Source organism: Cercospora kikuchii, assembly GCF_019650295.1.
Source record: "Cercospora kikuchii DNA, contig_00006, whole genome shotgun sequence".
Taxonomy (NCBI): domain Eukaryota; kingdom Fungi; phylum Ascomycota; class Dothideomycetes; order Mycosphaerellales; family Mycosphaerellaceae; genus Cercospora; species Cercospora kikuchii.
Window position 1 is genome coordinate 2,157,344 of NW_025408587.1, and position 27,614 is coordinate 2,184,957.

At 52.9% G+C, this 27,614-nt stretch overlaps 10 protein-coding genes across 10 annotated transcripts; 5 read left to right on the forward strand and 5 right to left on the reverse strand.

The window, feature by feature from the left end:
- Window positions 1–167: 167 nt before the first annotated feature.
- Window positions 168–10,055, forward strand: CKM354_000976800 (uncharacterized protein; the record flags this gene model as incomplete). Its single annotated transcript, XM_044805201.1, has 1 exon — window positions 168–10,055. The coding sequence occupies one exon, from the start codon at window positions 168–170 to the stop codon at window positions 10,053–10,055; it is 9,888 nt and encodes a 3,295-aa protein (XP_044661136.1).
- Window positions 10,056–10,621: 566 nt separating this feature from the next.
- Window positions 10,622–11,940, reverse strand: CKM354_000976900 (uncharacterized protein; the record flags this gene model as incomplete). The annotated part of the gene is made up of 4 exons (XM_044805202.1): window positions 10,622–10,760; window positions 10,881–10,892; window positions 10,948–11,644; window positions 11,703–11,940. The coding sequence occupies 4 exons, from the start codon at window positions 11,938–11,940 to the stop codon at window positions 10,622–10,624; spliced, it is 1,086 nt and encodes a 361-aa protein (XP_044661137.1).
- A 1,195-nt stretch (window positions 11,941–13,135) lies between these two features.
- CKM354_000977000 (uncharacterized protein) lies at window positions 13,136–14,098 on the reverse strand (the record flags this gene model as incomplete). The annotated part of the gene is made up of 1 exon (XM_044805203.1): window positions 13,136–14,098. One exon carries the CDS (start codon window positions 14,096–14,098, stop codon window positions 13,136–13,138), a length of 963 nt encoding a protein of 320 aa, XP_044661138.1.
- Window positions 14,099–14,430: 332 nt separating this feature from the next.
- Window positions 14,431–15,399, forward strand: CKM354_000977100 (uncharacterized protein; the record flags this gene model as incomplete). The annotated part of the gene is made up of 2 exons (XM_044805204.1): window positions 14,431–14,520; window positions 14,578–15,399. The coding sequence occupies 2 exons, from the start codon at window positions 14,431–14,433 to the stop codon at window positions 15,397–15,399; spliced, it is 912 nt and encodes a 303-aa protein (XP_044661139.1).
- Window positions 15,400–15,757: 358 nt separating this feature from the next.
- CKM354_000977200 (type 2C protein phosphatase PTC1) lies at window positions 15,758–17,887 on the reverse strand (the record flags this gene model as incomplete). Its single annotated transcript, XM_044805205.1, has 3 exons — window positions 15,758–16,405; window positions 16,457–16,752; window positions 16,807–17,887. 3 exons carry the CDS (start codon window positions 17,885–17,887, stop codon window positions 15,758–15,760), a joined length of 2,025 nt encoding a protein of 674 aa, XP_044661140.1.
- A 1,317-nt stretch (window positions 17,888–19,204) lies between these two features.
- Window positions 19,205–20,032, reverse strand: CKM354_000977300 (ESCRT-III subunit protein DID4; the record flags this gene model as incomplete). The annotated part of the gene is made up of 4 exons (XM_044805206.1): window positions 19,205–19,330; window positions 19,390–19,647; window positions 19,696–19,971; window positions 20,027–20,032. The coding sequence occupies 4 exons, from the start codon at window positions 20,030–20,032 to the stop codon at window positions 19,205–19,207; spliced, it is 666 nt and encodes a 221-aa protein (XP_044661141.1).
- A 339-nt stretch (window positions 20,033–20,371) lies between these two features.
- On the forward strand, window positions 20,372–23,200 carry CKM354_000977400 (mitofusin; the record flags this gene model as incomplete). Its single annotated transcript, XM_044805207.1, has 1 exon — window positions 20,372–23,200. One exon carries the CDS (start codon window positions 20,372–20,374, stop codon window positions 23,198–23,200), a length of 2,829 nt encoding a protein of 942 aa, XP_044661142.1.
- A 764-nt stretch (window positions 23,201–23,964) lies between these two features.
- Window positions 23,965–25,167, forward strand: CKM354_000977500 (uncharacterized protein; the record flags this gene model as incomplete). Its single annotated transcript, XM_044805208.1, has 1 exon — window positions 23,965–25,167. The coding sequence occupies one exon, from the start codon at window positions 23,965–23,967 to the stop codon at window positions 25,165–25,167; it is 1,203 nt and encodes a 400-aa protein (XP_044661143.1).
- Window positions 25,168–25,615: 448 nt separating this feature from the next.
- On the forward strand, window positions 25,616–26,208 carry CKM354_000977600 (ribosomal 60S subunit protein L32; the record flags this gene model as incomplete). Its single annotated transcript, XM_044805209.1, has 3 exons — window positions 25,616–25,780; window positions 25,922–26,043; window positions 26,100–26,208. The coding sequence occupies 3 exons, from the start codon at window positions 25,616–25,618 to the stop codon at window positions 26,206–26,208; spliced, it is 396 nt and encodes a 131-aa protein (XP_044661144.1).
- Window positions 26,209–26,599: 391 nt separating this feature from the next.
- CKM354_000977700 (uncharacterized protein) lies at window positions 26,600–27,325 on the reverse strand (the record flags this gene model as incomplete). Its single annotated transcript, XM_044805210.1, has 1 exon — window positions 26,600–27,325. One exon carries the CDS (start codon window positions 27,323–27,325, stop codon window positions 26,600–26,602), a length of 726 nt encoding a protein of 241 aa, XP_044661145.1.
- Between the last annotated feature and the right edge of the window lie 289 nt (window positions 27,326–27,614).

Here is a 27,614-nt window from a genome sequence, read left to right on the forward strand (position 1 = left end):
CACTTGACCACTTCACTCCTCGCCGATTGCCGTATTCACTGCTCCGCTTCGGGTTGGACCGCTCGCACACGCGCACTTGCCAGACTGCATGGCCGAGTAGAGGGCCACGGGACATGCGAACACCATGAGGCGCCCACTCTACCGCTCGTCGACGACTCCCGTGCGCCATGGCGAACCAGCTGCAGGCGCAACCTCTGTCCGACACGGGTCAGTTCAATTGGGTCTTCTTGGTTGAACTGCTGGTCTCCGCCATCCTCGGCCTTTTCTTCCTCTTCTACTTCAATCGCCTGTTCGCGACCGTTGTCTCGTACATCATCCGCGTCTACACATGGCGCTACTACAAGGCCCACATCGACATCTCCTCGCTGCAGATCAGTCTGTTGGGCGGCCGCCTGTTCTTTAAGAACATCCGTTATCATGCCCATAACATTACTCTCTACGTCTACGAAGGCCACATCACCTGGAGGTATTGGTTGCGCGTGGTGCAGGACGCGGAGGTGTTTCTGGACGATGCTTCCACCACCAAAGGCAGACCACGGTCTGCAAGCGTGTCCTCCACAGATGGCCAGGCCAAGGACAGCGAGAACGAAAAAGGGCGCGCAAGAAGCAGGAGCATTGGCAAAGAAGAACAGGCGGGCGTCAAGCCCAGAAAGGAGCTTCCATGTCGGATCTCGGTCAAGGTGTCTGGCGTGGAGGCTTTCATCTACAATCGAAGTCCCTTCTATGACAACATTGTTGAGGCTACCGTAGCGAAAGCAAAGCAGGCCACAGCAGAAGGTCAAGAAAAGCAGAACCTTGGCAAGTCTCCAACTTCATCCTCTGGAGAAACCGACGAGAAATCAGGTGAGCAACATGGAGAGACCCCTCAAAGGACATCCACGCTGGCGACCAATTCTAGCACGAAGCCGGTGCAGAAACCAGACTTGCCAGCGTTTCTCCGCATCTTTCCAATCAAAGTCGAATGCAAACGGGCTGCTGCTGCTATTGGGAACCAGAATACTACGCATATCATCGTGGCCAAAGCCGAGAAAGCCGGGGGAGTTGTAGATGCTGGCCGAGCAGGACCTCTGGATCTATGGAAGCTGTTGTTCAAGTTCAGCGGAGAACAGATCAACGTTTCTTTAAAGCCCAATCGAGATTTCAAGGAATACCAACTCGATGCTGCACAGAGAGTCCTTCGCGACAAGCAAGTCGGCGCCTCTTCCGAGCCCGAACCAGTCATAAAGAAGGGCGCGCACAAGGCGCATAGCATATGGGCGAGATTTTGTGCAATTTTCAGACGCAAAGCAAAGTCCAACCAGTCAATACGCGCCCCTTCTATCAACGATAGCCCTGCATCGGGACAGAACGTGCCTGCTCCGTTAGACCAACTACCTGGCAAGGGGCAATGGCACGGGCTGAGGAGATATCTCGATGATCATGAACTGGACGAGCACGAAGAATGGCGAAACGTCGAGTATGCAAAGGCCACGCAACTGGTCGACGTGAACAAGGTGACCATGCGCTTCTACTGGGACATGCCGGGGCCAGTGCCACACGGCTCTTGGGACAGCGATACGCTGTTAGGCTCTATGTACGAAGACGACATCAACGGCAGTCTACCGCCCGAATACGGCATGGATATTGGCGTATGTGGTGGCATCGTAGTATACGGGCCTTGGGCGGACCAGCAACGCATCAACATCCAGCAAAGCTTTTTCCCAGCTCCTTTTGTGGACAACACGCCGGCCAAGACTCTTCAGCCGGGGGAGCTACGGGTTTCCACTGTCATGAAAATCAAGGTCATCGTAGAGGAAGAAGTGGTACTCCGCATTCCAACTCGCGAAGAGTCGAAGGACTCAAAGTGGAAAGGTCGCGCCGACAAAAGCAAGCCTACAGATCCTGCTTCCAATCAAGGCGGAAAATTGGGTCATAAAAACTGGAAAAGACATGCTAGGAGACGCAAAGGCAAACAAGGACCTGCAGCCGTAGATGCTCGGCCCTTCGCTTGGCTCGACATCATCGTGGCGAAGGACTCTGTCGTTAATTATACTATGGATATGTTCCCTCGTGCCAAAGGCTACCGCAACAGTCTCGATGTCGATGTCAAAAGCCTCGAAATGAACAGCAGTGTCAATCATGGCCTACTATGGCGCTCTGGGCCTGTCACCGTCGAAGCCGACATCTCGCAACCTATCACGTGGAACACTCTCCGTGACTGGCCATTCACCGTCGTGATCAACAACATGGAACTCTTCATTCTCCGAGATCATTTGTTCCTCATTATCGATCTCGTCAACGACTGGGGCTCCCGGGCTGTCTCGGAATTCTATACTTTCGTCCCATACAATTACCAGCTGGACCTGAAATTCAACAATTTTGTAATGTATCTTAATGTCAATGACGCCAACATCATCAACGACCCGGCGGATTTCGACAAGAACGACTTTCTTACTCTTGAGGGACAAATGCACGCCGTGTTAGGGATTCCCATGAAGCATTACCGCCCTAAAACCAATCGCATCACCTTTGACGTGCTGGCAACTGAGATGAGTATGCGAATGCTCAGTCCACCGAAAAGCACGTTCAGTGTATTCGTGGAGGACAAGACCATGGCTACACTGCCGAGACTTACCCTCAATGGCTCGTATACAGCTAACCAGGAAGCCAAGGTCGGCAACGTTGACGCATTGCGTATGGACTTGGTCGGTACGGGATTGACTTTGAAGGCATTCGGCTTCTTCGTGCGCCAGCTGGTGAACGTGAAGGAGAACTACTTTGGCGATTACATGCATTTCAAAACGCTCGAGGAGTTCCAAGGTGCTAGCGATGACTTTCAGGAAGCTAATGCAAAGACTGCTAGTTTTCCAAAGCCGACGTCAACCAATGAGCTCGATGTCATCCTCTGCATTGTGGCAGAGCAGGCGACAGTTCTCTTGCCGACTAACCTGTACTCGTGCACAGAGTCTGTGCGGATCGAGTTGCCTCGAGCAGATTTGGATTTACGTATTGTTAGTTACTATCTCGACATGGGACTGCAACTGTCGCCGATCAGCTTCTTGACCGGATCAACATCATCCGATGAGGACGACGACAATTCGCCCATTGAGGTCGAATCCAGTACACAGTTGTGGTGTTCACACGTTGACCTCAATGGCCATCGGGCTTTCGGGTTGCCTCCCAACGAAGATGCATACGTGAGCCAATGGGACATCGACATCGGCAAGCTCACGGGAGAGCTGTCAAGTCAGTTCATACGCGATCTGACTTTAGGAGCTCGCGCAATCATGTTCGCCATCGACGACGCAGAGAATGCACTGCCCGTGGTCTCGCCCGCTGTTGCGCTCGACGCCAGCTTCGTCCAAGTGCGGACCGACACAGTGCGTCTGTCGATGCGCGTCGGCAAAGATGCTTTTGTGCTCGACTTGAATCCAGTCAAGGTCGATGTTTCCGGCTGGGCAAGCAAGACGTTTTCTCAGCGTGTAAATGTCCTAGCGCCACTGATCACTTTTGCCTGTATCGATGCACGCAGTGCCTCAAGACACCGTTCAAGAGAACAACGCAAATCACCTGTCAGAACCTATGCATTCTTGCAGTCTGGCGTTGCCATCGACATTGTGGGAAGAAAGGCGCACTTCGAACTGGAAACCAAGCGACAACAGGCTCACTTCAAACTGCACGACCAACGGACATCCAGAGTCCCGTTCCTGATTCGGCCAGAAATTAATTCAGCTGTTAAGCCAGAGGACGAATTACCCTTTGAGCCACCTGCCTCGCCGTTCCCAATCATGCCTGCCCCTGTCACTTTAGGTAACAACGAGCGTCCGCGTTCAATCAAATCGACTGGCAGTGTCGCTGGAAGAAAATCTCTGTTGTCCAAATCGTCACTGTCTTCGTTATCGGGGTCTGTGGGAAGTGGTCGCACGGCTCGAGCGAGGCGCAAAGAGCGGCAGAGCAGGAAAGTCGATTCTTCAGACCACAACTTCGGCGGGGCGATTGAATTCCACCCGAGCAGTCGACCTTCCTCCGACCCTCCGTCTTCCAGAAGATCAAGCGCACCTCCAGAGGAAATTGAGCGTGCAGAACCTGGCGCACCATCTACAAGGATGGCATTCTCAAGTCCATATTCAGAACCATACTTTCCGCTAGATGGAGTTGTCCTGGACGAAACACACGTGCCTCTGTTTACTGCTTCGGCCGCGACCGAGGCCCTGCCCAGTTCTAGCGCTTCCACGAACTCATCAGCCATTGAAGGATCACATCCTGACCATGATGCCGAGCACACCAGCGTGCTGATCACAGTAGTTCCAGGTATTCGAGCATACATTGAGCCACATGTAGCCTTGACTGCTGCTAAATTCGTCGATAAAATCATGCCTCGAAGTCCTGAAGAAGTCATGGACTCCTTCCAGATCAGCGTCATGGGAGCTATTCAAGGCCAACAGGCTGCACGCACTAGCAACAAATCTGTTCTGGAAATACAAGGCGCTCTTGCGGCTGCACACATGCGCGTCGTTCTCACGAGCGAGCAGACCGACGCCATCACTGACCAGCTCGACCTCAACCTTAAATCACTCCAATTAGTAACGCGTATCAGGAGCGTACCCTCACGACAGAACCCAAAGCAAGAGCTATCATTACATACACTTCTCAACAGCCTCAGCGTAACGCTTTGTCAGGTGCAAGACGGCATACTCTCGAAGCCAGCAGTCTTCTTGAACCTGGACGATGTGCTCCTCTGGCTCGCGCTCGCAGACACGCAGGCCTTTCACGTCTCCCTCCGCGATACCAACGCCACGGTTGTGGGAGCTCAAGCTCAGTATCTCACCTTACTTGCTCTCAAGTTGATACCAATTGTCAAAGACATTGAGCACAGGTTCACAAGCACTATCGAGGCGAACACGAAGCGTCTGCATTACTTGACCTATGTTTTAACCCAGAACAGCGATGAGATGGGGGACCCTCCTTTTATGGCTCGCTTGCTCTTCATTCTGCGGGCGTTTCCTGGTCACTTCCGAAATACAGACAGCTGGAAAATTCTAAGCAGATTTCGGTACATACTGCGTAATTTGCCCCAAGAGGAAGTTCAGAAGCTAGACGCAATGAGCAAAGCAACCAAGCTCGACTGTCCCGAAGACGCACACAGAAAGGTGTTAGAGAGCTGGACACAATGGCGCAACTGGGATGTTCCCTACGTCAATCAGACTACTGCATTCCAGTCACTGTTCGTTGCGGATGAGAAGAAGAACATTGAACCATACGAGCTGCTACCTGTCACTTTGACATTTCGCTCGGAGCTTTTGAGGGTCGTCATCGAGTGTGATGCGCGAGACAGCGATATTGTGCTTGAGGATGTTTCTCTTGGTCTAGAAAACACGCCGCCAACTCAACCTCAAGGCTTGATGCTCATGGATGAGAACAAGCGAATCAGTACGTTGTTGCAAGCGAACGCGCATACAATCGCCTTCAATCTCGACTGGGCACTTTTCAATGTTGCAGAAGATGTATTGGCGTTGAAGGACCAGATCGAGGAAGCCGAGATCAAGTTGAAAGGCCATGGAAAACGAACTGCACAACAGGCTCTCGAAGACAGCCTGGCGCGACACGACATGCACGTCGTTGTCTCCACTGACACGGGCGTGCTTTCGCTTCGGAGCACGAACGCGCGGCATCTGTCCCGTGTCGATGGCATGAAGTTGTCCATCATCGGCACGACACAAGCCAGCGAGCAGTACGGACAGTGTGCCAGTGTCATTCTCAATGTGGACACGGCGATCACGGAAGTTCACGGACCATCTTCGCGAATTTGGCAGACGCTCTTGACGACGCCCAGTCTGTACATCGACCACCTGCAAGCTGCCAGTGGCATCGACATGCCGCCTACGATCACACTCGCAATGGCTTACGAAGAGCTGCGAATATCTGTTGACGAGCAAGTCCCAGGCATACTGCATGTCATTGATGCCATCATCGCTGATGAGGTGACAAAAATACAAGGGCTTGTGACCACGGCGCAACAATCTCTTAGACCACGAACAGAGCTGCCGCCGTTGAGCCCTAACTCGCAGTTGACTACTCACACGACCGGTACAACAGCCGCTTCTCGCACAACTAATTCGAGCTCGGCACCCAAACTACACGTGGCGTTGCTGGCAGGCAACATGCACCTTGAGGTTTCACTTTTGCAAGCACTAGGATACCAGCTTGACGGCGTTGCTGCCAGCATTAGAGTCGCGCCGAGTCTGACCAAGGACAAGACTTTTGGCATCAATTTTGATGTTGGACGCATGAATCACGCCTTTGTAAACACTTCTGGAGACGACCGACATGTGCAAGGCCTGCTTGATGTGCCTCCAATCAACGGGCATGTTGGTCTGCAAATAGGCAAATCTGAAACTTCCATATCGGTCTCAACCACAATTGAGAGAGTGGAGGTCGATGCCGGTGCTGTTCAAGGTGTTGTTGGCGTCCTCAACCAAGACGAGGTACAGAGTGTGATATCAGCGATCAAATCAGGCGTCGAGGACATTCAGAATCGTCTGGCGCAAGTATATCCCGAGCGACGGGAGGCGCAAAATCGGCCAGTCAAGGATCAACGCATCAGCTTTGATGCCCGATTCGCTTTGCTCGGCATCAGAGTCTCTACCAAGACACCATCTGCGAAGACTCATGGAAGAGCCACTACAGCGGAGGTGGAATTCGGAATTGGTCCTCTACATGCCACTGCGTCCAACAGGACGGCATCAAAGGATGCGAATCCCTTCATCCCCGAAATTCGAGCTTACATCCAGGACATCGGCGCATCTCTGCAGATCAATGATCGTGGCAAAATTCGGCCTTGTGGCAATATCACGTTTGGGTTAAGGGTGCACTTCAACAATACTGTCAAGAACGATGGCACCTTGCATCGGGAATTGAAAGTTCACAGCAATGGCATATCGATCAATGCCTTCCCAGAGACAGCCTGCACCATCGTGGACGTGATCAATCATCTGCAGGACCGAATCAGGCATCTTGACTTGTCAAGAGAGGTCGAATACCTTCGGAAAGTGAGGGACCAACGCCGGCAGACCGTGATTCAAAAGATCAGTGGCAAGAAAGACTGGACAGAAGAAGAGGAGATACCTTTCTCGCCCGAGGACTTGCTCTCCATCGCGACCACGATCGAGCTAACTGACATCCAAGCAGCGTGGCTCGTTGACAAGAAGTTTGCGCCTAAGCAATCGTCCCGGGTAGAAGACTTGGTCTTCTCCATCTCTAGTATCAATTTCACGTCTCGTGGCGACCACGGAGCTCGACTCGCAATTCACGATATGCAGCTGCAATTGGCCAAAGTGGAATCCAGCAAGCAGCGTCGCGCACTTAATTCTGCGCTGCTTCCCGAGATAGGTTTCAGCGTAGCATATTGGAAGCAGGGCAAGACGTGGAGTACGGCCTTCAAAGCCACAGGAAAGCCGCTCGACCTGCGACTAGAATCGAAATTCATGCTTCCTGTTGCTGCTGCTCAAAGATCAATCGATGTCGCAATCGAAAGGTTTAAGCAAAGCACGGCAACATGGCAGAGCACTCCAACTGCTTCGGGGGCGCAGCGTAAGATGCCTTTTGATACGAAGCGCATTCAGTCAGTGCTGGTCGAGGCGGATTTTGCAGGCGCACGCGTATACATGCAAGGTTCAGCCAATCGCAACAACAGTCTGGCTTCTATTGCGGCTGCATCCCAGCAGCATGGAGCAAGACATGGCAGGTACGGGCAATTTGCAGCTGAGGGTGCTTTGATGCACACGACTCTCACCGCGCCAGGCATAGCCTTCAAGATGGAGTACAATGCACGCCATCCCCAGCCAACTGTCAACGGAGAGCTCATGATCGAAGCATCTAGTAATATGTTGGCACCGAATGTAGTCCCACTCATTCTCGAAGTGTCTGACAGCATCAAGGACGTGATGCAAAGGGACGAGAGGGCAAAGATGAGAGCTTCAGAACCCGCCAGTGCACCGTCAAACGTCGAGCGCAAACCATCGCAGAAGGAACAAGATTATGGCGATCTCGTTACCACCACACCCGCCAAGCTATTTGGTCAGACCAAGGTTGACCTGGGCCTCCGCGTTGCAAAGCAAGAATTCGGGTTGAGCTGTCAGCCGATCGCCAAAGTCGATGCGAAAGCATCGCTGGAAGACTTTTACATCACAATGAACACCATCGACTCAGACGAGCATGGTCATTTCTTCGCGATGTCAGCTGTCCTAACAGGTTTGCAGGCACAGGTCAAGCACATGTACTCGCGCGATCCTACCTTTAGCTATGACATGGAGTCCATTGTGGTGTCTGTCATGAATAACAAGCATCTCAGCGGCACGCCTGGCATCTCAGCGGTTCTAAATATCAACCCGACGAGAATCATGATTAACGGCAAGCAGTTTCAGGACCTTCTTCTTTTCAGAGAGATCTGGATACCTCCTGAGATCAGGAACGCGGGAGCTGCCGCGGGACATCCTGTGTCTGCGTCTGTAGCTCAACCACAAGCCGCAGATCAGTTCGTTGTCCAGAAATATCACAGCATAGCAACTGCAGCCGCTTTCCCCTGGAATGCGACAGTCAACATCACCAAGCTTGCTGTTGATCTGGACTTGGGGCAAAGCATAGGGAAGACCGCTTTCTCCATCACCAACCTATGGGCGAACCAGCAAAAATCTTCTGACTGGGAGCAGAACCTGTGCATCGGTCTAGATGAAATGGCTGCCAATAGCACCGGTCGTATGAGTGGCCTGATTCAGCTCGAGAAACTTGGCGTGAGAACCTCCATCACATGGCCGGAGCAGAGTGCATCGACAGCCAGGAACACGCCGCTCATACAAGCGTCTGCGGGATTCAGCAACCTACGTGCAAAAGCTGCCTTTGACTACCAAGCATTCGCATTCGGCGACATTGCGAACTTCGACTTTTTGATGTACAATGTCCGCGATTCTGCCGGTGGTTCGGACCGCCTCGTTGCTGTTCTGGACTGTGGGAAGGCCTACATCTTCTGCACGTCGACAAGCCCTGCTCAAGCTGTTGGGCTGTACCAAGCGTTTGATCGACTCATTCAAGAGAAGCAAGCGGCCTACACGCAAAGTCTGAAGGATATCGAGAAGCACATTCGCAAAGAGAGTACAGTAGTGCCGACACGATTCGGGCCAACGATTCCCAATTCTCCTGTGGCAGAGAAACAGCAGAAGAAGTCGATCATCAGCTTGCATACAGATGTCGTCGTGACCATGGGTGCCATCTGTTTTGGAGTGTATCCGGGTACATTCTTCGACAGCCAAATGCTCAAGTTGGAAGCGAACAACATTCAAGCCCGTTTCGCCGTTGGCCTTGAAAGGGAGCAAATCACCAGCGGTCTGGGTATGACCCTCGGTCAGCTACAAGTTGCGCTGTCCTCGACGCGGCGCGTTACTGCAGTCCCGAAAGCGTTGGAAATCACTGTGGACGAAGTGATCAACAACGCGCTCAATGCCAGAGGAGGCATCATTCTCAGGGTGCCGAAGGTCATTGCCAGTATGCAAACATGGCAGACGCCGCGAGGCAATGATGTCGAATACATCTTCAAATCCCTATTCGACGGCAAAATTGACGTAGGGTGGAATTTGAGCCGCATCAATTTCATCAAAGGCATGTGGGAGACCCATTCGCGCGCTCTGGCTTCTCGCCTAGGGAAGAGCTTGCCGGAAAGTGCTGTCAAGATCTCGGCTTCGGGTGGCGAGGATTCTGCATCGGCAAATATCGACAACACAGAGACTACAGGTCCTGTGTCGGGGCAGCAGCAGGAGAAAATCACAGCGGAGATCAATTTGCCGCAGTCGAAGTATGATTATCATGCGCTTGAGCCTCCTGTGATCGAGACGCCGCAGTTGAGAGATATGGGTGAAGCGACGCCTCCATTGGAGTGGATTGGTCTGCACAGAGAGAGGTTGCCGAATGTGGTGCATCAAATCATCATTGTGAGTTTGTTGGAGGTGTGCAGAGAGGTGGAGGATGCGTATACGAAGATATTGGGAAGCAGCAATGGCGGCGGAGGCGCTGCTGGAGGGACATGAACAGGAGGCAAGACGATGCGAACAACTTTCCTCTATTTTGGTGATCAGTTTAGCGAGGCGTTATGTGGAACTTTTGTATAGAATCAAGAAATTCAGCACTTCTTACGAAGATGTGAGCGGATTTGTGAGATATTGCTGGTTGATTGAGTTGAGACGTATTATTTGCCTCGCATCTCGGGTTGACGCTTCTCACACGTTGTGATGCCCATCATGGCGCCGGCTTCCCACTGCCATGCATTAGTATCGCGTATCAAGTGGAAAGCGCGAACAAGAGTGCGGTTGCCAAATTAAGTGCATAATGGGGAGTCATTCAAAGATCAGCGTGAACATTTTGAGACATCGACCAATATGTCCTGACCAGAGAGTAAGCGATTCTTGAAGCTAAGTACTGCTCTGCATACCACCCTTGTGTTCTGTTGCGTCGACGCTCGCTGCTGACCCTTCTCCGTTACTCTCACTCTGCCCTCGCTTCTCAACGTAAAGATGCCCATTCGTATGGGATGAACAGATTCAGAAGCTGTTCGATCTACTGTTTGTATGCCATCAATACGGAACGAGAGATCCATCTAGCAACCCAAGTAGATCGCATTGGCGTAAAGTGCGTAGGTATCGGCGTTCAGGACTGCCTGGGCGCTGGTGAGTCGCTGGGCGTTCGCGTAGCCGTAGCCAAGGTCGTCAGTTCCTGGCGAGTAGACACCAGGCGCGCTGTACAAGTAGTCAGTATAATGTTTAGGGGTCTTGCTTTTGAGCCTGCTTTGGGTTCTGGCCTGGGTCCATATCTGCCATTGGACGGCTAGATCGGGAAAGTAGGGTTTGATGACTTACTGAGTCTCCTCGCTAAACAAGAGTCAGTATTAATATCCATTACCAACATTGGAAACGATTGACTTACTGCAAAACAGTGGTAGCCCTATCCTGTCCATGGCAAGTGCCCGAAAGTGCTGGAAGACCGGAGTAGAAAATTCCACAGTAAGCGATGTAGTTGTATGCAGGGAGAGTGTAAGCCAACACGTTGGACGAGCAATAGCCGTAGACATCTGTGCAGTAGCTTGTAGTGCGTCCAGAAGTGGTCGAGCCGCAATCGCTTGCCACAGCACGGAGGCGCGCTGCCACAGTGCTGCGAACAGAAGTCGAAGTGGTCTTGAAGTACTCCTGGAACTTACTGGCTGAGCCAGAGGTCGCGGCGGTTGCAGCAGCGTTGGCAAGAGACTGACAGGAGCTCAGAGCACTACGGAGTTGAGAGAGCTGAGTGCTTGAGCAAGTGCTCGTGGAGAGCAAGGTACGCTTTTCGAGACTCTCAGGGGACGCGATGGCGTAAGCAACTCGCTGTGCTGCTTCGCCATCGATTTCGAGGTCGACTGTGTTGCTGCTGTAAGCAAGAGTATCGTCGGTGAGTACCGTGCTTCCAGCTTCGGCGTAGCGAAGGAGACCTGCGGCCTGTATGGTGTAGGTATCAGAAGCTTCGACATTGTAGAGCTCGGCGATCTCGACCTCGCTCTCGATGGTCTGGCCGGGAGCGATGGCAAGGAATGCATCCTCGGTCAGGTCCGTTGTCTTCATGCGCAGCAAAGCGCCCTTGAACTCAGCCTCTATGAAGTAGACATTAGTATTTCCAGAAGGGTGATCATGCTGAGAAATTGTGCTTACTAGCCGTAGTGCCGGAGACTGTCAGCTTATCAACAGGAGTCTCAGCATCGAGGAAGGAGCCCTTGTAGAACAAGTTGTACTCAGTGGCACCGGTGTTGGTAACCGCCACATTGACCTTGGAGTTGCCAGTAGCCGTCAACTTGACCTCGAGAGGCGTATCTCTCTTGGTGAGATCGATGGCCGTCGCTGAAGCGAGAGACGCAATGGCAGCGTTGATGGACAAGACTGAGAACTTCATTTTGGCGGCGGTGTGTCGATCCGGCTACTGGGAGAACTTGAGAGATGATGGGCTGGAATATTGGGCAGTCTGCGCACTTGATGTTCGTACTTATAGGCCCATCTTGACAATGTGAACGTCGATGTCTGATCGCGCCTTATCTCCTCCATATTGCAGTGTGCTGGTGTATGCAGCCTTTCTTCGCGACCTGTGCTAGATCACAGGTATGTGGATATCAAAGTCTCGATCTCCTTCCACAAGCGGTATTGCTTTGCTTCTCGCCTCGTATCCACGCTTCCACTCAAGGACGTTCAATGGTCTTTCCTGCCGCGTTTCTGAACAACAACGGCCGTATCTCTGGACTGTCACAATCGTGTGTGCCATACGAGCTGTGCATCAGCGCGGAGGATAGCCTTGTTGAGAAGGTGCGGTGGCTGCACGACATTGACACTAGTTCTTCCAGTGACAACCTGCTTGCAAGGCACAGGACTGGACGGACGTTGGAGACCAAGACGGACCAAGGCGGCTCTGTTCATCTAAGGAAGAGCAAGCGTTGCAGAAGCACTCTAATCGTCTTGGCGAAGTGAGGCAGACGTGCAGAGACGCATCGCGTATGCATAAATCTGCATTAAAGCTCCTTCCCTTCTCGGCAGTCGAAGCTTGATAGGCGAACATCTCGGGCCTATACCGGGGCTCTATGTGCAACATACTGCTGCGCCAAGAACTCTCGAAGCTACTTCGTGCTGTCTTGACGGACTTCGGTCTTCTTTTGAAACCAGCGTGCTCGTTGCGAGGCGGGCCGAGTGGCGTTCTGGTAAGTCATGCGGAGAGTTGATTACTGAGCAGAGCCAGCGGCTAGTCAGTATCTTCGAAAAAGACAGTCGCTATCTGCTTGCAGTCGGTCGGAGCCGAGCCGCCTTGTCTGGAGGTCCTGTAGTAGTAGCTTTAGTATAGGTGCAATATGGAATCTACCTGTGTCTGCTTGCCAGCATACTGTGCGGATTGAAAGAACGCCTGCTCTCTGCTCTGGAGATGAAGCTGCAACCTCCTTGCTTTCATGAAGTAGTTTGGTAGGTACATATGTGTACAGTTGAGTGGGGATGCCCGGGCGTAGTAACAGACTTGCCTGAAGTTTACGCCAATCCAATGCATTGTACAAATTCTGAAGCATCCATTTCCTCTCATTTGGGGTATCACTTACGCTCATCGCAGCCAATCAACGCCGGTATCGTCTGTCCATCAAATGTATCGATCCCCCATTCGGTCTTTCTTCGCACAACGCCAGGGCCGGTTCCTCATGTTTCCTTTTGCCATTGAATTGACCTAACAACCAGTCTGTCACAGACACGACTCGGGTCATACGGTCATGGTCTCCACCCTCTTCGGTATGCTCAATTGTGTGTTTCCTGATACGTCCCTCTTCATCGAATTCAAAGATGAAGATCCCGCGAAATTCTTCTGGTTCGTCTCGTGCTTGGGCATTCCGATCACCTTTTGTCGTGCCTGCGATGAAGCCTCGGATCTTCTCGACAGGATCTTTGGCGGCTAGACCCATGCCTCGATATATGCCTCCCGTTCCATCTCGATGTGACGTCTTCCCACATGTCTTCCACTTCACGATGAGCTTCTCTTCACGCTGCCCCAACGGAACTGCAGTGCCGCCATGCTGCACCATACGCTCTGCAAGTATATCAAGTTTCACATTTCCAATCAACGGCATGCGTCCCCAAGCGACCGGTGCAGTCCATAAGGCAGCGATATATGCTATTCGGCCCGATACGGTCGGAAGGTGCGGATGCGTCGATGGGAACAGGTGCAATGAGATGCTAGGTGACAAAATGTCCGATGGCAGTGGCTCCTTCAGCAGTGTAGGTAGCCGTTCGTGTAGCTTCCGCACTGTCCTGCCCAGCTTGACAGTCCTCTCGTCTGGTGGTTTATGGTCGCCCTTCTGATCAGGTGATGTGTACCGCGGAGCGGAACTGGTAAACCACACGTCGCGATTCCATGGCTCGATATCGTTGACTTGAGCGAAGCATCTGCAGTTGTTGTTCAAACACGAATGCGGATCCCGGCATCCCACAGTCGATGGCGCGGCGATTCGCGAGGTGGTGATGGTGGAGGCATTGGTCGCGCGGAGGCGTGATGGGAAGAGCGAGCGCACCAGCCTGTTGGGCGTCATCTGTGATCAAGTGTTGTCGCTTTGTCCATGGATGAGCTGATGTCCATTCAGGAGATTCGCTGTTGACAAGTCAAGGGAAAACTTGATCGCTGGTTCGAGAGGCCGAAAGAAGTTGGAGCTTTGCTGCATGCGAAGCTCTCGGAGTCGGGATCGACGACCCATGACGACACGAACCACAGCCAACACCATTCACCTGTCTTTCGCAGCACAATCAGCCGAGAGAGGCGTCTAAATGTCTAGTCTGATGCCAATCCAAAGGTAGGTTAAATGCTGCGTCTCTATTCTGGCATTGAATTCGAATTTCTGCATCCTCTTTCTCCAACGAGCTTAACATGACTTCTCCAAAGCGTATCGTATTCACTGGCGGTTCTGGCAAGGCAGGACGCCATGTCATTCCAGAGCTCCTCAAGCGTGGACACAAGGTAAATGATACCACTCACTCACATCAGTGAGCAACACCAGTTCTGACGAACTCACAGGTCCTCAACCTCGACCTGGTCGACTTCCCCGATCCCAATGCCGGCGTCTTCACTCTCAAGACCAATCTCGAAGACAGCGGTCAGGTCTTCACTGCCCTGACCACCCACTACGACATGACCGATGGCTACGAACAAGGCTACCCAGAACCATCACCCGACGTCGTCATCCACTTCGCAGCATACGCAAGGAACATGATAGTCCCGGACAACGAGTGCTTCAAAGCCAACGTAACGAGCACGTATAACGTGATCGAAGCAGCCTGCAAACTAGGAGTTCGCAAAATCATCATCGCATCAAGCGAGACGACCTACGGAGTCTGCTTTGCCGAGGGCGATTACGACTATCATTCCTTCCCATTGGAAGAAGACTATGATGTCGACCCAATGGACTCCTACGCCTTATCCAAGATCTGCGGCGAAAAGACCGCTCGAACTTTCGCCCGTCGCTACGGAGCAGATATCTACGCCCTCCGCATCGGCAACGTAATCGAACCTCACGAGTACGAGAGAGATTTCCCACGCCATGTCGGTCAACCAAATACCAGAAAACGGAACGCCTGGTCCTACATCGATGCTCGTGATTTGGGCCAGATCTGCTGGCGAGCAATCGAAAAATCTGGTCTAGGTTTCCAGATTTTCAACGCGACAAATTCGACCATTACAACAACGGTTCCAACTGAGAAGTTCCTACAAGAAACCTGTCCGAATGTGAAAATTACGAGGAAGATGGGAGAATGGGAAGCACCCCTCAGTAACAAGAAGATCATCGATGTGCTGGGTTTCGAAGATGTGCATGATTGGAGGAAGTATTACAAGCCATAGATCTGTAGCGAGATTTTAACACTTCACTCGTACTCTGACAACATGCACCGAAAGACCTCGGGAATCGAATCACCATTTTCTCGCTACCTCTCACTCACACGCTCTCTCCCTTCGCCATCAATGATGATCATGTGATGCCAAACCGTTTGTGAGCTATTGCTATTACATTGCACTGCACTGCGCGCCCCGGAATGTTTCAATGAAGCGCCGTGAAATAGAGAACTCCGCTGAGACTGGTGCATTCATGATAACAAAACCACACTTTCCTTTGATTTCTGCCACCCAGGTTTGGCCGTGCCCTTTGCCTCATAATCTCATTCATCCTATGTGCATTCCAATGTGAACTTCGTGAATCTCGTTACCTCTGCTGCTGCTGCTCGCCGCCATGCTGGATGTTTTGCTGGTTGTTCTGCTGTTGCCCACCCTGAGACAATCCCTGTTGCTGCATTCCTTGCTGCTGCTGCTGACCACTGTTCTGGTTCTGATCTTCAGCATTGCCCATCTGATGATCACCAGCTTCAACGTTGTGCTCCAGCATAGCATTCGCCATATTGGCACCATTGGCTGGATTCTCAGTGGCCGGCGTTGGGGGCCCATCGTGCATCTTCGGAGGCTTGTTGTCTTTGCGAGCATGCTCGAGCGCAGCAGGATTCAGTTCGGGTCCGACCTCTTGAGAACGCTCAACCTCTGCCATCATCTCATTCGTAGTGGGCTGCGTCAGCGCCAGGGGATCGCCACCCTGCTCGATGAACTTTTTGCTTTCGCTGACAATGGCGTCTGCTTCGGTAACACCACCTTTACTAGAGGGGTCGCCTTCAACACCGATATCGCTTTGCTGTTGCGTGGCTTGCAGCTTGCTGTTATCAAAACGTACGACCATGCAGGACAGGTTGTCGGTAGAGAAGCGGGCCAAAGCGTGGTCGACAAGTGCTTTTGAGGCGGCTTGCGGATCTTGAATGTTGCGAACCAGGTCCACAGCTTCTTGATCGGAACAGACATCCCAGAGCTAGCAAAAGTCAGCAAAATATCACATTAGGGCGACAGAAAAGAGACCTACGCCATCGCATGCCAAAATGAGGAATTCGTCCATATCGGGCTGAATAACGGTCTCGGTGGTGTATGGATGCCCCGTCACAAGGTCCTTCATATATGCATCGCCAAGGGCACGAGTGACGGCGAGCACTCCATTGACACGGTTGTTGAGGATCAGTCCACCAGCGCCTGCAATGCGTTTGCCTTCATTCTCATCGCTACCCTTATGGTCGTACGAGAGGCGAAGTGCCTTGCCGTTGCGGCACAAGACGATTCGGGCGTCTCCCACGTTGGCGGTGTAGAGGACTCTTTGACGTGAAGCTATTAAAGTCAGCTGGCTGCTGTTTTCAATCTTGTGTAGATGCGAATACTTACCTTGTTGAGCTGTGCGTTCAACGTTCCCAGACTCAGCTGTCGCAGGAGCGAGCGCTGTTGACCCCGTCGCAGACTGCGAGTTGGGTATCCGATCCTCCCAGCGTAGCACTGCAAGTACAGCCGTGCAGCCGCTATTTTTGAGGGGAAGCTTCTCGAGCTGCTGATCAACGGTGGTGAAGGTCATGTCAAGAAGCTCGGGTATGGCGGTATTGGGATTCTTGCGGATAATATCCTCCAATAACAAATGTACCTTTTTGCCGCACCATTCGGCCGCGAATGTGCCCGCATGGCCATCGAAGATGGCGAAGTATCCGTTATCCGTCTCCACAACATCTTGTCTGCTGTTCTGGGTGCTGTCGGACACGGCAGAGTCGCGGGACTGGGATTGCGAAAGCCGTTTGCTCGAGGAGCCGTCGGAGCCCAGGAACGGTGCGGGAGTGCTCAGGAAATTGTACAGATACGCGTGCGTATCTTCCATCGTGCGTCTGCATTTCTTGTTCTTATCTTCGGTGACGCCAACACGGAACGTAGATCGCGGCCCAGGCACCGACTCTCCTGCCGAGTTGTTCAGCGAGCCCGCAGGCACGCTGAGGGCAGGATCGGTGCGTCCCAGCTTCTGCATTGGAGTTTGATGTGAGGATTTGCTGTCTGGGCTGCCACTAAGAGCCTGTTTGGCGCGGTTGAAGAGGTCGCCTGCACGTCCAACTCCACTGCTGCGACGTTTCGCGTTGCCCTCGGGTGCCTCCTTGCGTGTCGGGCTGCGCAGCTCGTTGCTCACGCCATCCTGGCCTTCTTCGGGAATAGAGTTATTCTGGTTGTTGTTTAGGTTGGGGCTGCGTGGAGAAGCATTGCCATTGTTGCCGCTGCCATCGCCGCCCTGGTTGGCGTTGTTGCCCTGGCTGTTGCTGCCGTTGCCGTTATTGCTGTTGTTGGCGCCGTGCGTGTCAATCTGCTCCCGGCTGCTGTTGTTGCTGTCCTTGGAGCCAAACATCCTGCCCAGCAGTCCTCCTTGGCCTGAGAGACTGCGCCGTTTACTGCCGGCCACGTTGTTCGTGGTCTGCGTGTTCGTACCTCCACTCATGTATCTGACGGCGTCGGAGGATGGAGCGTGGGCGGCTGTCGCAGATTGGGAGGGGCGGGGCAAGCGTCAATCCCGCAGGCTGCAATGTCTCCGAGAACGCGCGCCTCGAGAGTCAGGACCAGAACAGTGGCGAAAGTAGCTGCGGCCGCTCGGCTGCGATGCGGGTGTCAGTGAGCGTCTGGCGACACCGCAGTGGACGCTGTCAGCGGTGCTGTGACGGCGACGGCGCAGGAGCTGGCGGACAGGCGCGTGCTGGCTGCAGGCGTCGTGCTGGCGGGTGCTTTGTCGCTTGGAGCTGGGAAGTGCTGCTTGAACAAGCCAACAGCTTGCTCGCTCGGTGCTACGAGGCGCGGCTTACCAATAGCAACAATGAAGAAGCAGTCTTTCCGCAAACAAATTGCAGTGCGGTCAATGGCAGGCCTTTGTCTGTGTGAACAACAAGTGCTGTAGCTGGCAAGCGGTCGTCGATGTGGTCACAACCGCCGTGAGGAGCAGAATGACGTCCCTTGAGCCGGCGAACGATGTGTCGTTTGAATCAGTGTGCAGCGGCTCGGTGTGGCCCAAACTCCGTGCCCTCCAGGAACTGCCACCGCGCGAGCTGTGCGACACGCAACGACGGACTCGGACAGATGGGGTAGGGGACCTGCCGAAATTCGCATCGACTGGGATGCCACGCTGACGGGTGCGTGTTTCACTCTACAATAATGTCTCCATGTACGTGGCCGGCGCGGTACAGAACGTGTGCAGAACCGCAGCGCGGCGTCGCTGCTGCGTGTGTGTCCAACCTGCAGCACCGTTCGTGTGTCGTGGGGCGGCTCCACAGCTCTGATCTGATCGTCTAGGCCCTCACAAGTTATGCAAAATCCCCTCTACCTGGTACCTGTCCCCGCGCCTATTTAACACCACTCCGCACCGACCCTACACGTCCGCGGTCCGATCTCGTTACGATGTCTGGAGAGATCGACTCGGGGCTCAGAGCCGTTGTCAGCGGCCGCGATTGAACATCATACGGCTCAGATTAAATATAGCGACCGTCTACAGGCAGTTATGCAGACCCCGCCGCCATAAACCGACCGACCAAAACTACGGGTGCGCCGTTCGAAGTACCTGGTCTGCGGGCAAGCCGGTCATCCATTGAGGATTTGGGGTAAGCAAAGACATGGCAGGGTACCGACTTTCAATCACGGGACATGTTGCAATCTTCTTGTTGATGCTTCTAGACTTCTCGCGTGATGTACAATTTGCAATGCCAGGCGTGGTACTGTGGGAAAGCAATGGGAAGTGGCCTGCTGGCTGTTAAAGAACTCATAAGTGTCGTCATCTTCGTAGACTGTCGAGTCGTGCTTGGAGGTCGTCGTCGCCAGCGTCTCCGCCGCCTATTGCTTCTGCAACTCTTCGTTCGCCGACTGCGTTTTTCTGCAAGCCCGTGGGCGTCTCACCGAGCTGAGAAGAATTATTAGCTGCCATGCAAGGATTCGTCCTTCCTTCCACAATTGACATACCTGTTGACCAAGATCGACTCCGAGCTCATCGAGCACCTGCCCCACAACCTCCTCACTCTCTTCTTCGTCTTCGAGACCCGTAACGTCATCAATCGCATCGTCCATCATCTCTTGTCGCTGGTCCATAATATCATTCTCCTTCTCGAACTCCATTGCTATCCGCTGTAGCGCCGGAAGATTCATCTGCCTATTCATGCTTCCCAGCAATTGTGTCGCACCCTTCATACTCTGCATCATCTGCTCATTACTTCGAACAGTCTGCCATCATATCAGCCAAGTCCTTGAGCACATCTGTGAGAATCGTACCTGTATCCGTAGTGAAATCGCTTGCAACTGTGTCCGCATCTGGTAGAACTTTTGGATGTATCTTCGAGTGCGCACCAAGTCTTTCGCCTGCACCTTCACTGCGCCCATCTGTCCATTCTTCGCGTTCTTCTTGATGTCCTGCACCAACTTCTTTTCCTGGTTCTCGAGCTTCGTTCGTTCGCGGTCGAGTTCTCGCTGCGTCTTCTCCAATGCTCGCTGGTGCTTGCGCAGACGCTCTGCTGGCGTCATGCGCTTGCCAAAGGCCCATTCAATGACCTGCGATTCCAAGCTTAGCGCCATATAGCATCGGCTTGAAGACAGGTCTGCATACGTTCATGTTGGGCGGTTACCTCTGCATCAGCGTCCGTCCACTTCCTCCAGTGTGATTGCTGCAGTATGTCGCCGCTCAGACAGCGCGACTGTTAATCGGCCACGCGCTGACCAAGTAAACAGTGGCTGCCTGTTATCGGGCACAAAGTAGGACTGTTTGTTGGATGCCTCTATCGCTTGCCTGGAGCACATGCGTGGAGAAACAGCCAATCGGACGCCGAGCGGCTGCGATCCGCACAGACATCATCACTGCAACGGCAAAACAATCCAACATTTCAGGGAAGCGCAACCACTATCTCGCCAACATCGCCACGCGAAATGACTTGACGAATGCGCGACCTCAACGATGAGTTCGAATAATCCTTTTGGAGATGGAGCTGCTGGTCCGTCCGGGAGCAGAGGTGGCGATGGCGCGGGCAGTCGCCGCTCGCAGCATCGGCCACAATATATGACGGTCGGAAGCGGGTCAACATCAGAGGCGGCAGCGAGGCTACAGGCACTCCTGGACGATGACTCTGGATATGGAGGAAGCAGCACGGGCGGCGACAGCATGGAGAATTCATGGCATCCGGGACCGACTTCAGATCGTTTTACACCTTCGCATACACCAGTGCGGCCTGGAGAGACCAACGCAGAGTCGGAGAATGAGAAGCGCGCGTTAGCAGCGCATGTGCACCAGATGTACTATAACCAGAACCGGACTGCACTGGGGAGAGCGATCAACCAGACAGTGCAAACATTGAAGAACCTACAAGAGATGAACACGACATGGCCGGCACACTACCCTACCGTACAACGACCACCGTCACCGCCGCCCGCACGGCCAGCACCACGCCCAGGCCTTGCACACACGCAGACCACATTCGATCTCGACAGCCTAGATTCAGCGCCTCCAAGGCCACAGCTGCCCAGGCGAGCGGGTACGACGCTTGGGAAGGAGCCGGAGTCCAGTACAGATGCAGCGAGGCGCGAGGGTGCAACAGCAACGGAGCCACGACTCGTGACACCTCAGCTTGCACAGGACTTCTCAGTTCTAAAGATCGAACTGAAGATGGAGGGACTCGCACAATCGGATATCGTACACTCATTGGAGAAGCAGTCAGTTGCTGCACTGCTGGACAATCAGATCAACAAAAGTGTGCGACATCTCTTTGCGCTACGGGAAAGGATTGAGGACACATCAAGCAAAGTGCTCATTACGGGAGACTTGAATGCTGGAAAGTCCACCTTCTGCAATGCTCTGCTCCGCCGAAAAGTGCTGCCAGAGGACCAGCAACCATGCACAGCCATCTTTTGTGAAGTACTGGACTGCCGGGAAAATGGAAACGTCGAGGAAGTGCATGCGATTCCCCATGGCATAGTATACGATCGAAATGACGAGAGCACATACCACGTCTATCAGCTCAAGCAGCTCGAAGATATCGTTGTGGACAGTGATCGATACCAGATGTGCAAGATATACATAAGAGATGCACGATCGGTGGACCAATCACTGCTGAACAATGGGGTGGTTGACATTGCACTGATTGATGCGCCGGGACTGAACAACGACTCGTTAAAGACGACGGCAGTTTTCGCGCGACAGGAGGAGATTGACGTCGTAGTGTTTGTCGTCTCGGCAGCCAACCACTTCACATTATCTGCGAAGGAGTTCATTTTCAACGCAGCTCGAGAAAAGGCGTACATGTTTATGGTTGTGAACGGGTACGATCAAATTCGTGACAAGAAGCGTTGTCAGGAAACAATCTTGAAGCAAGTTGCACATCTCAGTCCTGCAACATTCAAGGAGTCGTCCGAGCTGGTCCACTTCGTCTCGAGCAATGCTATACCGGTCGGTCCAGCGCCTGGAGGTGCCCCAGGTGATGGGTCCGGTGGCGGAGGGGCTTCCGGAGGCTCGTCCTTTGGCAACGCCGGCGACGGATCGGACAATGACGATGATAACGACCATAAGGGCAAGCATGGCGAGCCTGGTTCTCCTCCAGATAAGAAAAAGGGCAAAGGAAAGGAGAAAGAGGCATTGGACGACTTCAGCGAACTCGAGGCGTCGCTGCGTAGATTCGTGCTCGAGAAACGTGCGCGATCAAAACTTGCGCCTGCGAAGACGTACTTGATGAACGTTCTCGGCGACCTTAGCACCCTTGCCAGTGTCAACAAAGATGTGGCACAAGCCGAACTTGACCGCGTGACTGAAGAGCTCCGCAAACTGGAACCAGAGTATGAAGCGTCGAAGAAGTCGCGCACAGAGGCCGACGAGACTGTTGCAGGCAACATCGAAGAGACGACTAACGAAGTTTATAATCTGACGAGGAACACACTTACCGACTCCATTAATAAAGTTGCTGAAAGCGAACTCGGCGTCGAATATCCTGGTGTACTGGGCGCATATGGCTACGCTGAAGATCTGAAGACGGCAATGCTGAATCAGATCACTGAGACAGTGCGCTGGTGCGAAGAACGGGCACGGGAGAAGACTGTCCATGGCGTCAGCAGCATCAAGTCCTTAGGCATACTACATCTTGGAGACCAATATGTGGACCTCCAGTTCCGATCTGAGAAGATGTTCAAGAGTCGCAGGGATGCTCTTGCAAGACAGGTCGATTTTGAGCCGGAGCTGTGGGACTTCTTCGACTTGGCCAGCCTCTGGGAGCGTCAAGAAAAAGTCGCTGGTACAAGCATGGCAGTCACACTCGCTGGTGTTGTCGGATCGCGCATGATCGGTGGCGCAGGCTGGATTGACGGCGCTCTCACAGCGACAAAGCTCGTCGGCACCAACAATCTGCGAAGAGCATTCGTCCCAGGTGTTATCCTCGCTGTCACTCTCGGCATCTCCTACGCGATATCACAAATCCCTCATTCGCTTCCACGACGGCTTAGCTCGAAGCTCGCCGCTCAACTGGCCGCGCTCGATTATACACACGCCAACTCTGCACGCATCAGCTCAGAAGTCCGCCGAGCTTTGAAGTTCCCTGCTGATAAGCTCCGCGAAGGCCTTCAGCGAAACATGGAACAGCTTCAAGAACGCAAGAAGGAGACCGACAAGATCCGAACAGAGAATGAGGTCGCAAGAAAGTACTTTGGAAACCTCGTGCGCGAAAGCAACGATATTCGAAGTAGGGTCGAGAGAGTCGATCTTGAGGGCCCGGCTCCGGGTATTGCGGCTGCTTATGATGCGTGAGAACACCAATTCGCGCGCTGTTGTTGTTTGTACGCATAAGCGGGTCAGAAAGCATGAGGATGGTGTTCGCTGTTTCAAGGAAAGATGGTACGATGAAGTTGAGATTCCCCCACCACACAGACAGACAGACAGAAAGCGCGCACCTTTGGGTTGTTCTTATATATACTACTTACTTGTAGATGATTCTCTCTTCTCAGAAGAATGCAGTTGAAGACACTCCCGATCAATCCGACACCTTCAATCGTGCCTTCAAACAGTCAAATGTTGCCTGCTGCTTGCAAGAACTTCTGTCCTTCAGCTAACTTCCGGGACGCAATTAACTTACTGTTTGCTGACATCACTGGGCTTTGTGACATGTTGGATTTGTGTAACGCTACCATACTCTCATGGTCTTCACGATTTCGTATAGTAGCTCTGCGACGGCTTAACAGGCGTGCAACAAGGATCATGGCAGTGTGTCGTGGCAGATCGACACCGCCCTGCTTCAACTTCGGCAAGCCGCTCCGCACCTCCCACGACCGCCTCGTGTTCTCCTCAAGCTCACGATCTCACTTGATTAGCGGGCCAGGCAACACCAAATGCGGCCTTGAACTGACAGCCAGCTGGAAAGACGATCGCGAGTCTTTCCTTGGTTTGTTTGGCATTGGCCCGGTCGTGGTCGTGCATAAGACGTACATGGCGCCGCGATAAGCACAAAGCGAAGGAACATTCTTGTGTTGCTAGACTGCACTCTACACTTCAATCCTTTCCAGACCTGGACTAGAATGCCTACCAATGGACGACTACGAGGCACGCGTCGCCATATTGACATGCGGACGCCGACATTCCCGAATTATCATTCCTCAAGAAAGAAGCCTCGAAGATGGCCGCTGGTTATCCGGTTCATCAAAGGCGCCATTCACCTCGATATTGCTCTTCCAGTCGCACTGCATGCCATCATTGCAGCTGTAGTCTGTTGGTGGGATGCAACGAAAGATGGCAACCTTGGAATACCATCCGCTACTGTGCCGAGTTTGAGTATCGTTGTCGGTCTCATGCTGGTGTTCCGCAATTCGACCTCTTACGATCGCTTCTGGCAGGGCAATCAGCTCTTCACGACAATCGAAACCAACATCAGAAATCTTACTAGATCGTTCCTCGCATGTTCGTACAAAGCTGCCGGAGCCCCGCCTACAGAAGCCGAACGAGCAGATACCGAACGTACAGTCCGCTTACTGCTCGCCATGATCTACGCAGCGAAGAACTCTCTTCGTGCAGAATGGGGACAGGAAATTCCCTTTCTCTTGCCTCGAACGGAAGTCGAGCGGCATCGCAGAGAAAGTGTCTCGGTGTACAAACCTGAGTATGATGAGTTGCTTCCTCCTGGTACTAAAGGGCATGAAGAAGCCGGGCTTGCTTTGATACTGCAACTCAGTGTTCAAGTCGAGAGCTATATCAAACGAGCCCACGATCGAGGCTGGTTCCACAGTCCGCAGGCCTCACAATTGACTGTGCAGCTCAATACCCTTGTCGCTGCGTTTGGAACAATGCAGACGATACATTTGACGCCTTTGCCTGTTGCTTACTTGATCCATACGCGGCAAGTATTGGCGCTGTTCTGCATCGTCTTACCCTTCGCTCTTGTGAAAGAAATGGGCTCGTGGTCGATTCTGCTTGTCAGTATCGTCTCCTTTACGCTTTATGGCATCGAAGCCATTGGAGCACAACTCGAAGACCCATTCGGATACGACAGAAACGACATCAAAGTCGACGCGATTGTGGAGGACTTGAGAGTGGAGACAATGGTGATGTTGGAGAATTGGAAGAGGGGAGGTGATATGTTCGCTTTGCCTGCGGTTGCACCGCACAGACAGATCGTGCCTGATGGGAGGGATAGGAATCAAAGACCGAGCTTGGAAGGTAGGAAGAAGAGTGGAATGGTGAACTTTTCTGACAGCCCCGGGCGAGATTCTGCTTTGATTGATTGAACTATGGGCTAGATTAGAAGGTGACGTGCACTGAATGATAGAGCGAGTGTTGTCAGCGGGATTGTATGGCCTGAGTGGAGCGATAGATGTGTATGTGGTATATTCAACATCAGGTTGGTAGCAGGATACCAAATTCCGCGCAGGTCTAAGTGAACCGACAGTGACTTTTCGTGATCAAGCAATCACTTCTGTGGTGTGCTTCTTCATTCGCAGGATGTACTGTAGAAGTGAGTGCATCGTTGGGCAGAGGGAAGCTACGAAGTTCAGCCCCACGTGACCTTACCCAAATTTGTGTGTCTTTCTTGGCAAGCCGAAAGCCCACTCGCGAGAAATCCCAAACTAACGTTTGACGAAGACGTCGACACTTTACTAACCCACAGCAACACCGCAAAGGTACTTGGACCGACTCCATCGCGCGCAATCCGGTTACTAACGTGTGCTCGCAAAGATGGTCGCCGCAAAGAAGCACGTTCCGATCGTGAAGAAGCACACGAAGCGCTTCAACCGCCACCAGTCGGACCGCTTTATGCGTGTCGACCCATCATGGAGAAAGCCAAAGGGAATCGACAACCGTGTCCGCAGACGCTTCAAGGGCCAGGCCGCTATGCCAAAGGTGCGTTGGAGAACGAGCAATGGAGAATGAGTGATCTGCGAAGTGGATTTGGGACATTGAAGAGAAGGATCTGGACATTGGGCCTTGAGAGAAGAGAGGCAAGAGCAGAGAGAACAAGGCTAACAGGCTCTATGAACACAGATCGGCTACGGTAGCAACATCAAGACCCGCCACATGATGCCTTCCGGCCACAAGGCTTTCCTCGTCAACAACACCCGCGACTTGGATCTCCTCCTCATGCATAACAAGACCTACGCCGCTGAGTACGTCGAGTCGAGAAATGGAAATGGGCGACATTGGAATACTGACGGATACACAGGATCGCACACGCCGTCTCCTCGAGGAAGCGGATAGAGATTGTTGCCCGTGCCAAGCAGCTCGGTGTGAAGGTCACCAACGGCAAGGCCAAGATCACCACTGAGTCGTAGAGGAATTGGGAAAGGGCGTCTCACTTTACGCGGGCAATGAGAACAGGCGATCGGATGACAAGGCAGCATGGCGCATATTGTGGAGCAATGGAAATATGACTTTTACATTGGACAGGCCGATTCAGTTCAGGCCAGTCGAGTCTACACAAACGCCGCCAGCGCCTTCGCTATGACAACGTGCCAGTACGTAGCGATCAAGTCGCTTGCAAGCATTGAAGAAAATACTTTCATATCCCATTTCCGTGTCTTGCGCCCAACTCCGCCTGTGCAAGTAACTACATTCTTTCCGCTCAGTGTTCCGTCTGCGCTGCTCGCTGCTTGAACGCAACAATGTAGGAAGGGAATGGAAGGCCAGGGTATCAACTGCCATGAAACGAGAGGCCATGCGCCATTATGCCTCCATCGCATTCTCATCCTTGTGTTGCACCTCAGTGACCTCTTGCGTAGCCGCGCTCCAGTAAGCCTGCACGTCGACCTTGAACTCCGACAAAGCCACCCCAAACAGCTTCAGCAGCGCCGTCTGATGGCTATTCAACTCCTTCCCCTCATAACACACCGTAAACTCCTGATCGAGCACCACCTTCCCCTTCTCCAACCGTGTCGGCATCCCCCATTTCCTCACCATAACCTCCAAACTATGCGGCAACGGCACATCATCCTCGACCGCAACCTCTCCACCTCTCGAATACACCACCCCAGCCGGAACCTTCACCGTCCTCGTCGCAACAGTCCCCGACCTCGCAAAATCCACCTCCACAAACCCCTCAAAAAACTCCAACACCTCCTCCGGCGCCCGATTCGTGAACAGTAACCCAACATTCCCTACCAAATATTTATTCAATTTCGCCAGTCCAGGCGCATGTTCATCTTCAACCGAACTTCCCAAAGCCTTAGCCATAACCTTCGTCTTCCCGAAAAATAATCTCGAATCGCCAAAATGTTGTCGGACATCTTTCAGGTATGTGTTGCGCATGTTTTCTACGCCAAAGACGAAAATGTGGCCATATTCGTCGGCTGCGGTTTGGATGTTGGAGTAGAGAGCTTCGCTGCGTTCTTTGGCGGGTTTCTTTTGGACGACCGAGGTGTGGATGATGCGGTTTCGCTTGGATTTGGGCATCTTTGCGGTGTTGTGGTGTGAGTGACGGGATGGAGGTGGAAAGTGAGCTGCGAGATGCGCTTAGGTTCAGGTCCCAAAATTCTCAGAGAAGGAGCGGAGGTGGGTCCGCACCGGGCGTATCGATAATATCAGGGTCTCCACTTACTCGTGGAGCGGCCACTCTTTGCAGCACATATTGACTTGCGAATGTCGGCAGGTTCGCATGTTCATGTTGATCAAACCTTAGTCACTTGCTCCAACTAACCAAGAAGAAAAGACATCTTCCAAGAGTACATTGCAAGAGCTGCGT